This window comes from Triturus cristatus, chromosome 1_1 (genome assembly GCF_964204655.1).
Source record: "Triturus cristatus chromosome 1_1, aTriCri1.1, whole genome shotgun sequence".
NCBI lineage: Eukaryota > Metazoa > Chordata > Amphibia > Caudata > Salamandridae > Triturus > Triturus cristatus.
The window spans coordinates 29,022,288-29,036,596 of record NC_140579.1 but is presented as its reverse complement, the minus strand read 5'-3'; the positions used below and the strand labels follow the sequence as shown (position 1 = coordinate 29,036,596).

Sequence of the window (14,309 nt, the reverse complement as noted above, 5' to 3'; positions counted from 1 at the left end):
AGGGTGGATCAAGTCTCCAAGTACCCGGACCAAGCGGCCCGCCAGGATTTTAGCCAGGATTTTCGGCTCGGCATTAAGGAGTGATATTGGCCGATAGGAGGCACACTTGTCCCGGGGTTTACCGTCCTTATGTATCACAACAATCGTCGCCAGTCGCTGGTCCAACGGAAGGGACCGACTCCCCCGCGCCTCCACAAACATGGCGCGCAGGTGAGGAGCGACCCTATCCGGAAACAGCTTATACAAGTCAATCGGCAAACCATTTGGGCCTGAGGCCTTGCCCGAGTTCAACGCGCGGATAGCACCCACCACCTCATCAACCGTTATATCTCCATCGAGGTCATCTCTATCTACGTCAGAAAGGCAGGGCAGAGCGATGTCGCGCAGGAGGTCACACGAATCCTCAGTTGGCCTATCCGAAACCGAGGCGTAAACCATACGGAAATAATCCGAAAAACACTGTACTATACCCTCGGGATCAACAACCACCTCTCCCCCCTCTCTCGTCAGCTCCGGCACCACTCTATTAACACGTTCTTTTTTATCCAGCCACGCAAGGAGTTTCCCGGCCTTATCGCCAACATCGTACAAGCGACCCTGCTGTTCCCTACTGAGGGTCTTGGCGGCATTCTCCACCAGGTCCCTATATTCCGCTTGCTTCAAGCTCAGTTTATGCAGTGTAGCCGCTGTAACCTCCCCCTCCAGGGCCACCTCTAAGGCCGCAATCTCATCCTCAACCTGTATAACCTCGCCATCTCTCCGGCGCTTGGCGGCCACTACCAAGGAGAGGGCCTCCCCTCTCAACACGGTCTTAAATGCTTCCCACAACGACACAGCCGAATCAACAGAACCCTGATTGTCCTTAAAATAGTGATCAACTGTCTTCAGCAGCGCACTACGCATCTTGGGGTCACGAAAGTACCAGGGGTTAATAGGAGCAACCCTACCCCCTCCCTCGCGGCCGACATCCAGCCGGACCCACACTGGCGAGTGATCCGATATGCCCCGCGCCATATACCTAGCCCCCTTTACCAATGAGGCATGCGCAGCCAGAGTAAGCAAGTAGTCAATCCGAGAGAGACTACCATGCGCCCCGGAGTGGAAGGTATATTGGCTCTGTGTGGGGTGCCGGAGCCTCCAGCAGTCTACCAAGCCGAGGGTATCTAGAAAGTCTGGAAGCCACTTCTGAGCCCCCCCGGTGTCCCTAGGCGGGTACCTATCCAGCAACCCAGAGCCGACAGCATTAAAATCTCCCCCCACCACTAGCATACCCGCCGGGAGGTCCAACAAGGCCCTACCCAGATCTGCAAACGTGGAGGCCTGCAGGGCAGGAGGGACATAAACCGAAACCAACACCAACGTTCTTCCTTCCCACCTCCCCGCCTCCGCCACAAACCTCCCCCTATCATCAACAATGGTGGAGTCCACCTCGAAAGGTAGTGAGGCTCTAACCAGGATACCCACACCCCTGGAGCCTGAGGAGAATCCCGAATGAGCGATGAATTTGTAACCTTTTCTATTAAGAGCATAGCAAGTATTACCTATAAGGTGTGTCTCCTGCAGTAGGGCCACATCCGGCAAAGACCGTTTCAAGAACTGCAGGACTATCCCCCGCTTAATACGATCTCCCAAGCCATTAACATTCCAGCTAATAATATTTAGGCCCCTACCCCCCATCCCAACACACAAAGAGGCCCACCCCCCACCCGAAGAGCCACCATTGAACAACTCTGACAATCATTACTACGCCTTGCAAAAACAAACCCCCCAACAACAACCCCAACATCCCAACTCTTCCCCCACCCTGCACCCCTGCTGCAGCTTACAAAGCCCCCCCAACTTGCAGTGTGCCTGTCGCCCTACCAAAACACAAAACTACAAAAAGTACCCTGAGGGAGGAAAGAGCTCCCATCTTCCTCCCGCAACCCTCCGTAGTACTGCAATCAGCGCAAGTCATTGTCCGAGGTCAAAACAAGTCAGTCTGGCTCCAAAGGCATCAACCCTGCCCATCCCGGTCACCCTCCACGTCTGTGGCAGCATCCCCGCCAGTCCGTCGCCGGGGCAAAGCGTCCAACCAGTCTCCGGCCATGACAGGCGACTCGAAAAAGAAAGTCCGGTCCTCATACACCACACGTAATCTGGCAGGAAAAAGCATAGCGTACTTCAGATCCCTCTCCCGAAGACGTCTCTTCACCCCCAGGAAACTCTGCCTTTGCCTTTGCACCAACTGGGTGAAGTCAGGATAGAAACTCACTGAGGCGTTCTGAAAAGGGACCGGGCCCGTCACCCGCGATGCTTGCAGGATAGCGTCCCGATCTCGGAAGTGAAAGATCCGGGCGACAATCGGTCTCGGAGGGGCTCCCGCCCTGGGCCTCCCGCCAGGAACTCTGTGAGCCCGCTCGACTGCAAAAAACTTCCCAAGGCCCTTAGGCTTCAGATGGTTAAGCACCAAGTCCTCCATGAGCAGATCTACGGAGATCTCGTCCGAGGATTCCGGGACCCCAATAATGCGCACGTTGTTGCGCCTGGCCCGGCCCTCAAAGTCCTCCAGCCGGCGGGCGGAGAGGTCGTTCTCGGCTCGCAGCTTACGAACTTCGGTCTGAAGTTCCGAGACATCATCAGCGAGGCCTGTGGTCTTGAGATCAAGGGACTTAACCCGCTCATTGGTTTTGCCCAAATCCGCGCGGATCAGGTTGACATCCACCAAGATAGTATCCACCTTATGCGCCAGGGCATCAAACTGTCTCCCAATCGAGGCCTGCATCCCCTCGAGCGCACCCATGACATCCTGCAACGAGAGCTCCGAGGTCGGGGATGAGGCAGCTTTCTGTACGTCCAGCGACTGGCCCGATCCACCAGGCGATCCCTTCTGCTGGGCATAGCGATCCATATTGTTGGATTGGGTATAGGCTCCCCGCCTGGTAGCCTTGGGTTTCAGCTTATCCACCTCTGCTTTACCCGACATTTCTGGCACAGAGGGATCCGATGCAAAGAGACGACCCTCTCTCAGTCAGAGGGAACAGGAGAAGCCAGATCTGCAATAACCAGTCAGAGCAGGGCGCAAGGCATCCGGAGGATAGTGAAGCATCAGGAGGCACTCCCGGGCCTAGGCAAACAAAGGGCGAGAAAGTGAAAGTGAAAGCACGGCGTTCTCCGTCCGCCAGTTCACCCCTCGCCAGGCCGCTGTTGTTCAATTAGTGGCCGGGCATCCTGCCAACGCCACCCCCTGGCATCCCTCGGAGATAGGCCTCAATCTTCCGCCGTGCACAACTCCGGTTACCGGTGGGCGATCCGAACCCGGGCAGCATCAATCGCCTCAGCAATGAGTCATCTGCAGGATGCCGTGCATGTAGAACAGGATTTAAGACAGGATAATCGACGGAGGGCGCATGGGTCCCGGGAGCTCAAAGCTCACGCGGCCATCTTGGTCAAGCGCTAGGCTCCTCCCCTCACCTAACATTCTTGGGTTATTTATAACACTCTTAAAATCTGGAACAGAATTTCAACGTATGGCTTGTAACTCCGGTGTCTGAAATATTAGGGCACACACTGGGGGTGTAAAGGGACATAGCCCAATATTCATTGGTTGGTTACGTAAATGTATTCTATTAGACAATATAAATAATGGAGCATTTCAAAGAACAAGTATTATTGTACACATAAAGCTACACACAATTCATTACAAATAATTGGATATTTTGAACCGAAAGTTAAATCATACACATGATACATTTAAGAGTCAAATGTCCAATTTGTGGGTCGATTACTGAATATGATGGGCGTATATGTCACTCTATTGAATAAACGTTGTTTGAAACAAGAAATAAAAACGGTTGTCTATCTTCATAAAACACCAATAAGGAGGTAAGAAAGCAAAATTAACTTATTTGAAGTAGTTCTTTCCGCGAGACTGGCACATCCCTCTTGCTCATAACCAACACGGCTTCCTTACCACTATCAGTTTGGTACTGTCCAGTCAGTGTTTGATGTCGTGACACTAAAAGTAGCTTCAAAAATAGTGCCTGAACATCAGTGTTGTCAGAGCAGGTCTGGGATGCTGGATCTAAGTATCTCTGCCATACTGGGGGAGAGGAGGCCTCATTAGATAGTATTGAGTCCTGGGCATTGGTCTGCTTGCATGTAAAATATCAGTCCACAGGATGATTAGAACATAGCTTTATATCTGTCAGTCTGTAGGCTATATCAGAGGGAGGGATAACACAGAGAATATGCAAGCATGTGGGTATTGCACTCTGTATGCTGGACCATGCAAAGTACTTTGAGCATCTAGTGATTCTACGCCGAAAAAAGAATTAAACATTTTACCAACAATTAAGCATTGGGGGAACAAATGGAACAGAGAAACAGGCAAATTGACAGAAAATGGCACCTGGAGCTGCTGTAACATAAGTACTGATTAGTAATCAGCAATGATTTTCAGTCATAATACGAATGGATTAGTAACTAAGTCTGGGCGGTGAACTCCGCTTCGCTTGCGGAGTTGCGGAGATTTCCGTACTTTGCATCACATGGAGCTCGCGGAGGTCCAAAAAACGATGTTTTTTTTCCTCGCTCGCGTTCATCAACATCAAGTTGGCATGCGAGGAAAATCCACCTTCTGGTGAGAATTTTCCTCATTCGTGATCGTCAAGTTGGTGAGCGCGAGCGTGGAAAATCAACCTCCTGGTGAGATTTCTCAATGCGGGCAGTCAGATTTCTCAATGCGAGTGGTCGCGTATGCCCGCGACCGCTCGCATTGAGGAACCGTCCGTTTGCCTTGAGAATGCTGCCGCTCGCGTAAAAATCTACTCGAACAGCAGAAAGGAAGCAGCACCCTCTTGCGCTATGCGCTGGTGCCGTTCGCGATGATTGCACAGTACGGACAAGCACCTGGCACTGAAAATCACTGTGAACGGCATTTAACTAATGCACTCCTCTGCTCGCAGAGCTCTACGTAGCGCGGCAGAGTTCTTTTGCACATCGATAAGTTCCGCAAGCTACGACCAGGCTTATTAGTAACCACTAAGGCAGAAAATCGCATTTAAGTTAACAACATCATTCAGCTTCAGTGGTTCCTGAGTATTGAGACTGGAAATAGATTTTGTTGGTGACCTCCAAGTATCAGTGGGTGTGCTGGGCGTGCAAGTCATTGGGTATGAGGGAGTGGAACTCAATAGTCGATGTGAATATCTCTTAGTGTTTCTGATCAAGACTCTTGAGGCATGGATAATGCTCTTGGTCGATATTTTTTCTTTACATTGTTGTTTGCGAAATAAAAAGCATTCCAAAAAAAAAATGTTTTAATCTTAGTTTAAGTGCTTTGATAGTATTTCTGATGTGGATCTGACCGCAAAACGAATGCTAATCAATAGGTAAAGCACAGGAGAATTCTTGCAATTAAGCCAGCGTGCAATTTCTTGATGGAAAGTGTAGGTGAATCCCTCCACTTAAACAATTTCTTTATGTTGTTTCACAGTTTGCATCTAGAGCAATCATGACACGTCAAAGCCTTTCTGTTTAGCACAGGCGTTGATTATGGTACTAACTTGCTTGTGCTCTGAACTCAGATGGACCCAACTTCTTCTTCTTAAGATACTGTTGTTTTCTGAGTTATCGCTAGTCAATCTTGTAAACTACTGAATTACCCATGTTCATTTCCTAACATGTGACTGTACTTTGGAGAGACTTGCAGATATGATGTCCCTCACTGTCAATCAATCAATCAAACTTTAGTCTATAAGTTAATAAAAACCATAAACATGTACAAAAGCTGCAACACAGTCACCAATACAATACATATAAAATCACTGAATCTCTACTTCAGGCTATCTAAGCGCCCGTGTGTCCATCACAGCCGCACAGAGACAAGTCTATAAATCGTGCATCCATGGGTCTTATTATTCAAGCAAAGGGATACGAATATGACTCATTTAAAACTTGTGCTCTTCCTGTATCATGTAAGCGGGCACAGGAAATTCACTACGAATGCATTATAGAACACAAAAATAAATATGATTCTGAGCAAAAAATGATCGTACGGCTTCTGAAACGTGCAAATATCCAGGGGTTACTGTGCAAAGGGGCAAAGACAGTGTAAACATTTTGAGACAAGACATCAACTTGCGTCACCTGCTGGGGTTAATTGCACAAAAACATTGCTTGTAATGCTTAATGCAAACATTGACACTACTGTGCAAAAGAGGCATTATCAAGGTGCTTGAAAGTACCTTAACACCACTGTGCAAAGAGGAATAGGCAGTCCCAACCTATTAGTAATATACTCCTACTTAGCTAATGATTTTATACATGCAATGCTTTAGCAAAGTGCCTAGTGGAATGAGCTTAGAGTCATTGTACAGCATACTTTGTGCAGTTGTGCTAAAAAGGCAATATCAACCTGCTTGATGAAGTATTAAAAGGAATGTGCAAAAAGGCAAACTTGTTAATGCTCAGCTTAACAGGCCTAGGTGCATAGTGCAACCGTTAAAGCAGCTATGCAAGGGTAACATTTACAGTGCAATTAGTGAGTTAGAAGTATTATATATGTCCCTTTCTAATCCCTGGACAGAATTCAAGTTAAAAGTTTAATCTGTTTGTTAAGAGTTGCTACCAATATTGGTGTGATTGCAGTAGTTGAATACAGTTCTTTCAATAATTAAGGTCCTGAAGAAAGCCGAGGACAATCTATCCAGCCGGCTGAAACATGTCGACCAATGGTAGCAGTTGCTCTCTGACAACTGCTGTATGATTGTTTTTAAGAAAGGATCGCATTTGACTTTACACATGTGTTAAGAAGTGCGTCTCTATTGCGAATTCTTTTTTAATCACATATTTTGTTTGCACTGCACTTATTCACTCTAGATACTCACTCTAGATGGTGACTCTATAAAAGAGTAGTTAACGTCTTTCACTGTTATCTTCCTTCTGTCCTCCTTGTTCTCTCCGTGAACGATCCAGAAAGAGGTTACAATAAACCTGGTATTCCTCTATGATCAAGAGGACAACTGGAGGTTGTTTGGATAACCCAAATGATGATAATGATTACATTGATGATTGATGGGTATCCTGAGACAATGAAGGTTCATTTCTCTTTCAAATGTACTTCTTTTGTTTTCTATTTCTATCTAAACACTCTTGCAGTAGACACCTGCTTTTTAGAGATATATTTTTTCTCTTTAAGACCTCGGATTATTTGTGTGTGTTCGATGTATTGGATAGGGGAATTAATCCGACAGGGTCTCTAAATTCCCTTAGACCACTTTGTTGTGTGATATAATTTTATTACTAACTACCCATGTGATTGTTTTGTCAGTGTAGCTTTATCTTCCAACCTACGTTTCTGCTTTATGCACTTTGTTCACAAGTTTCTTAAAAGTATAGCATCTCATGTTCAGTTGCCATAAGTCTTGGATACCAAGATTATGTATACCTTCCTGCAGGTATTTGGCAAATTGACCTTTCCCCCTTGTTAGATGTATCCCTGCGCAGATGAGTTTAGCCAGCGATCCCTCTGGGGCACTCTGCAGTCGATGGCTGCACTTCATGAAGGCCCCTTGCCTGGCTAGTGATTGGTTTACCAGGGCAAATTCTAACCTTGATTGGGCAGGAGAGGCAGACCTTGGCATCTGGAATGCTCGTTTTTATGTTCATATTGTGCAAGTTTCTCCAGCAGGTCCGGATCTTCACCCAGCATTATCTCGCCTCTATATGATTAGGTTGCAATCAGTATTGATTTGATCATTGTTATCAACGCATTTAGATGATGGCCCCACAGACTTTTCCTCCTGGTTTGAGAAGGCCAAGTTTAAGGCCTCAGTTTTTGCAATGATAGCCTTTTTAGATACATCTATGTTGTACCTTCATCATGTTGGACCCATTGAAGCGCCATTTCTCATCTTTTGCTATGCATCATTTCAGCGGCATAACTTTAAGTTTCTTGAGGTTGATTTCCAACTGGTTATTTACTGAGTACTCAGCGAGCCTGTTGATCAGCCTCTGTAGGCTCACATGATTATTGCTCAACAATAGTAGATTGTCTCTGTACAGGATGTTGCTAAACTGTTGAGACCCGAGGCTTGGTGCGTGAGACACCACTTCTGCCAGGGAAGCTGACAGATCCCCGATGAACCAATTAAACAACAGCGGCGCCAACACACATCCCTGTTCCAATTCAATGGCGGTATTAACCTCTCTTGATAAATGGCACCTGTCCCCCACCTTGATCTTTACACAGGATTTTGTGTATATTCGCTGGATGGTCCTTAAATGGTTTTGTGGAATTCCCCAACGGAATAGTTTTTCCCAGAGCAGGCCTCGACGGACGTAGTCAAAGGCCATTTTGAAGTCCACAAAACACATGAAAAGTGACGTCCCACTGTCACGCGCTTTTTTCACTATGAGGTCCGCAGCCATCAAGTTGGTGGTGGTTCCTTGCTTTTTGGTGAACCCTGTTTGCTTCATTGTCAACCTTTTTGCCTCCGTCGCTCACTCCTGTAGATTTTCAGTAGTATTGTTGAAAAACATTTGAGGTCCTGTAATTGCTAGGGGAAATAGCTACCCCAACCCTTGAAGATGGGGTCTATCACTGGGCCTCTCCAGCTTTATGGAATGCGTCCCATCAGCAGTATTTGCTTGAACATCGAGTTCAGGAAGCCAGCTCAGGTTGTGGGGTTGTGCTTTTGAAGTGCAGTCAGTATGCCATTAGGGGCAGATGCGCAGTTGGAGTGCAAGTTCTCAATTATTTTTTCCAAGGCCTCCATTGAAAAGTTCCATTTAGTGGTCTAGGGTGTCGGTAGCACCACTGCTATTGGTTTTCAGGGTCACCCACTCGTGTGGACTTGAGCTGTGATCTTTTACATGTGGGGTCAGACCTGGGCCCGGGAAAGAATGGTACTCTGTGCTTCCCTTATAATTTGTTGTTAGGTATTTAACCCATTCTACCTTGCTATTATTAGCATTGTTTGCCACCCTGGGGCCCTTATCAAGCTCAGTCATTAGTTTCCAGAAGCTTCTGTGGTCGTTTTGTTTAGAGGAGTAAAGTAGCTTTGCCCACAATGCTTCAGATCTCTCTTTCTTTAGCAGCCATACCACCTTTTCTAGGCTCTTACGCTCCATTCGTAGGCATTTTAGCAATTCTAAATCCTATGGTGAGCTCCACAGTTCACGGAGCACTTTGTTGATCCTTGACCTGATGAGGCGAACCGGTTTTGGCTGGATGATAAAAAGCTTGAGGAAATATTTGTACCTTTCTCCAAATTGTTGGCTGGGCCTCTTGCTGCTTCTATGCCTTTATCGAGTTCTCCTTGCTGGATGATATTTCCGTCAGGATTCCCTTGGCCTCGCTTGCCATGCCTCCAATGTTTTCTAGGCTTCATTCAAGGTGTTTTACATTTTCAATGTCAGCTTAAACCTGCACTATCCGCACCTGATCTAATACGGCCATATCGGTGCTTAGACTGAAGTTTTGCAGGTGAGGCTCACTCTCTGATCAGTGCTTCATTTTAAACTAGACTACTCCACTATACATTCTAATGCTCCCCATTGTGTAGTCAAGGTAGTAGATGGTATCTTGTCCAGGCTGGTGTCCCCAGGAGGCGTCCATTGAGTATTACCAGATCAGATGCTTCGTCGGACTTCAGGAGCCTGTTCCCAAGATTGTCATGGGGTCGATGCAGAGCGTGACTTTGTGCTGGCAGCATCTGTAACACCTCATCGCCTGCCTTATGTGTGCGTTGGAAAAGATTCAGATTAAAATCTTCAGTAATTCCCTGGTTTGCCAACTGTTTATCTCCTTTCCACTCCAGGAACAGCTTGATCAGCTTTGCCACTATTTTTTATTTTTCCCTCGGGTTAATGTAAATATTAACCAGAACCAGTGGAGTTGTCTACTGCTTGTCCCATCGCTCCAGACATAGAGCTAGTAACCAGGGTTCTTCTGTATCCTGTGGTGTTACCTTTGCGGATAGTTTTGAGTTCACATAAGTCGCTAACCCACCTTTTGCCCTTTTGTGGGTGGTGGTTTTGCGAACCCATCTGTTGAATTTAATGACCCTATTTTTTTGCCCCCAAGAGTCATGCACTGTAATTTTCTCAAACTTCTCGAAGTATTCCTTCGTTGTAGAATGTTCAGTTTTTGTAGCAGGAACTCCTAGATTCCTGGCACAGATGTTTAGCTTGTCTTGTTTTTTTGCATGATGCCTCAGAAGATGGTCATTCAAGGCTTTACGTTTCAGGATAAATCGCTGATATTTCTAGAGGGTGATTCTTAAACTTCACAGGGATGGTTCACAGGACATCCCTTTTCCACTTGTAGGCTTTCAATTGACAATTCAACATCCTCTATTAGATGCAATGTTGATTTGCTTCAATTAAAGAAATCATTTATGAAAGTAAAGATGATTGGCAAAGCAGTGCCCTGTTAAGCAGTTTGGCAGCCATATACCCCCAGCAAGAGTATACAGCCTATCTGTGTCACAGAAAGGATATCTGCATCTGGTTTGGAATGGGCTATCATTTCACAAGAGGGAGGCTTGGGCCCAAAGTCAACTCCACCCTCTCACATGTAGGGACTAGGATTAGATGGTGAGGCGTGCCTTCATGTCCTTAAGGGCTGTGACTTAAGGTTTACATTTAAATCGCGAATTTAAATCACTGTGTCTGCAACTCCACTCGAACCTCAATTGCAGTAGCTGTGACTCTTTGTGGCCAGAAGCCTGTGCCGCACTTTAAAGAAGAAAGGCAGGGCATGGTTATTCTCACTCCCTTTCGTCTTTTGTCCCAAAAAAACATTTCTGCGTGTGTGCAAATAAAAATAAAAGGGATAAGGTGTCCTGTACATATACAAGTTACTGTCTTGTCCTGTACGCTACCACAGCCTTTACCCACATGCCTTCACTTTAACAAAACCAGTGGTCCCTTCTGTAGGAACTAATCACACAATTTGAGCACTCAGCTGAATAGGACACAAGAGGTACTAATATGGATAGTAGAGCAAATAGACCATCACTCCTTCTCCCGTTTTTACATAGGTTTCAGGTCCTCCCGAGGGTTTGCCCCAAATGTTCATTAACGTAAAATATATAAACCATTAAAACAACATACACCATCAAGCTGTGGTACAAACTGGGGCATAAAACTGTAATGAAGCTAGGACACTATAGTGGTCCTCTAGTTTGTGAATGGTCTTCTTGGAGTCAGGACTGACATCTCGAATTATGTGACTAACCTTTTGTTCTCTTCTTGCAGGTATGCAGAATTAAGATTCAAGCAGTATTTTAAGGTGAAGCCCGAGGTGACTTCTTTGAAGATCTCAGAGTGACTGTTCATAGCACCACTAGGCACCAGTGGCAGCCTGAGGCCCTTCAACAACCATCTGGACCATGGTGCACTGATAACGGTTTGACGAATGCAGCCTACTGCAGGAGAAGAACGGCAGCTCACATCTACTGCAAGGATGCCATGTGGGAGGCAGACGCCCCAGATTGAAAGGGGGGGGTCCTCTGCACCTGTCAGCACAGCGCTCCTGCTATACCACAGTGTAGGGCGGGGCTTGTCTCATTGCTGCCCCACCCTTGAGGCTGTTGTCTCCATGCTCTCACCCAGAGTCAGCCACAGAGTTCCTCCAGTGCCACAGTGAAGAAGGCTGCCTTCACTCCTCTCCCACCCTCGGAGTGACTGTCACCACCCCTCACTGCAAGCCTCTTCTAACCCATTCTAGAAGGCATGTCACTACCTCCTGATCCAGAGCTTCCATCTCCAGCACTTGAGAAGACTGTCTTTGGGCCGAAACCCTGAACTACGCTGTCCCACCAAGGGGGGGGGGAGCCGTCTTGCCCCTCTCACTAGAGTTCCCAACCCACTGCCCTATCCAAAGATAACTTATACCTAAGACCTTGATCATCCTCTGTAGGAGGAAGCAGAGGCAGCCCCTATACTGTGGGCTAGAGCTTCTTCAATCCCACCCAAGAGAGGACTGTCGGGCCCTCACCCAGAGCCAACTCTAAACCACACTGAAAGCCTGGCTTACTGCCCTCTTACGCCCGACTCCGAGCACCCAGAGATCCCGTAGTCACAAAGGAGATTATGTCTTACCAAATCACCCACAGCAAACCCTAACCCACATTAAAGGTCTGACCAACCCGGCACCCAGAACTTCTCCTGTCTCACACTGGAAGGTCCAATCTTAACCCATTCAGCAACAGCACTCCTGGCTTGTCTCATACTGTAGGGTGGCATTTTACACCACTCAGGGATACGTCCCTGGACCCAGTCCCAAAGTGCAGGGGGCCATCTTACTCCCCACAAACCCCCACGCAGAGCTGCCTTTAAAACACATTGGAGGCCTGGCTTACCAGCATGGGCGTCCGCAGAAATTTTTCCAGGGGGGTGGGGCAAAATTTTAACTTCATCACCTTCCTCCGACATGATGTGTGCCAGGTGGGGCACAAGAAACAATGGGGTGCAGGAGGAACCATTGGGGGCAGAAATTTCAGAAATGAAACAATACCGGACAGGCAGCAAACCAAAATATATAGGTTGTCAAAAAGCCCTAAATCTTCATATTTTAATCTATTCTGAATTCTGAAAACGAAGTAAAAAAGTAAATAATTGATCTCATTCTCTTCTCAAACTAAGCGCAGGACAGAGAGAGGCTGCTTCTCTCTCTGAACTCTCTCTCCGTCTGGCTGGAGAGGAGCCTGCCAGTGTTGCCAGATTTTCAGCCCAAAGACGCTCAAATATAAGCCCAAATTCAGCCCAGCGCAGACCAGTGTAAGCCCAAAAACCAGCCCAAAGTCGAAAGTCTGCTTTCTTTAGAAGCTAAAGCTATGAGTTACAATTTTGGATGTGATGCATCAATGTACCTTTCAAATGTACACTTCCTAATATATTGCAAAGCATGCATCCCGTAGGAGACAGACTGATCCACCAAACAGACAATAGCATCAGGTGAGAAAGCTCTACTCATCTAGGCACAGCCGACGCATACTTTAAATAATTGTTAATAGGTAAGCACATAGCTGCACTGTACAGCCAGAGCTAAAAATGATAACCACTTCATTGGGTAGTGGCTTAAGGAGCACACAGCCATGCAAAGAAACTATTCATACACCAGCTATGACTGCCAAAAATTGCCCTGGGTAGGTAAAATAAAGCTTGATGCCTAGCACATTCTGATAAAGACAACTTGAATTCATGGTCATCACGCACATTTTCAGAGCAATCTTTCATTTTAACGTAGAGAATTCGGCCACATATGTAAATGTTTACCAAATCCACAACATGTCAAGCCAAAGCAGCAACATGCAGCATCTGCTAACCTTTGGAGCATTTCTACAGGGTGACCCTTATCTGATTTTCAGAGGTATGATATAAAGAGGGAGGCCAGCTTTAGGTACAAGTGAAGATGGTGAAACATTAAAGGAAAGCGGGGTTCTCCATCCAAATAAAGCATTACACACTGAGAATGTTGTGGTCCTTTCTTTTTTAAACATATTAAGCATAAGGTTTTGCAAAGTACAAACCTAGCTACAGACCAACTGTTGGTTATATAAAACAGGGGTGATACAAAGTTTTTTGGGGGGGAAGGGTTGATGTAGGAGAGTAGGATCTGCTTCACATGGGTATCCCCACTTTTTGCTGGTGTTTCACTGTTTTTCGACCTTAGTCTGGCTGTGGCCCTGCTAATCAAGACCCCAGCCTAGCTGCTTCTTCTCTAAATTAGGTAAATTTCTAATTGGATTCTGGAGTGCCTTATAAGCTCCTAGTATATGGTATACTATGTACCTTGGGCATAGGTACCTCAGAGGCCTACCAGGGTCTGAAGCATGTATTATGCTACCCCTGGGAAGCACTCCAAAATGACACCACAGGTCTGCTACTGCAGCATAGGTAAAGTGGTGCTTGCACCCCTTACAGTGGTATAGGCTACCTATATCACTACCATTGCACACACATATAAAACCTATAAGTCACTCCTATGGCAGGCCTTAACAATCCTGAAGGCAGAGTTCTTGGTTTTTATGTGAGAGGGTGCCCCTGCATGAGCAGGACCCCTCTGCAGCGTTCGGAGTACCTCCTCTGATGCTGTTTGTGGTGCAGCCTGACCATATACTCTTAAGTGCATTATAACCTCACGGTAAATGCTAACTTTGGACTGGCTGCACGGAAACATACTACACCCCCCCCCCGCCAGTTCTGGCGGCGGGGGTAGCATTCCACCCTTCTAGAGGGAGAGACATGTTCACACTGGTCTAACCCGGTAAAGACTTTCTACAGCCCTGGCATCACAAAATGGATGCCACTGCCACAGA

At 46.7% G+C, this 14,309-nt stretch overlaps 1 protein-coding gene across 3 annotated transcripts in view; it reads left to right on the top strand.

The window, feature by feature from the left end:
• LOC146869226 (ethanolamine kinase 1-like) overlaps positions 1–13,463 on the top strand; it is a 165,548-nt gene extending 152,085 nt beyond the window's left edge. For all 3 annotated transcript variants that reach the window (XM_085644843.1, XM_085644999.1, XM_085645091.1), the window contains one exon: positions 11,245–13,463. In XM_085644843.1, the coding sequence (XP_085500969.1) occupies positions 11,245–11,317 (73 nt within the window). In that variant the 3' untranslated portion in view covers positions 11,318–13,463. The remainder of the gene's footprint in view (positions 1–11,244) is intronic.
• Positions 13,464–14,309: the final 846 nt, after the last annotated feature.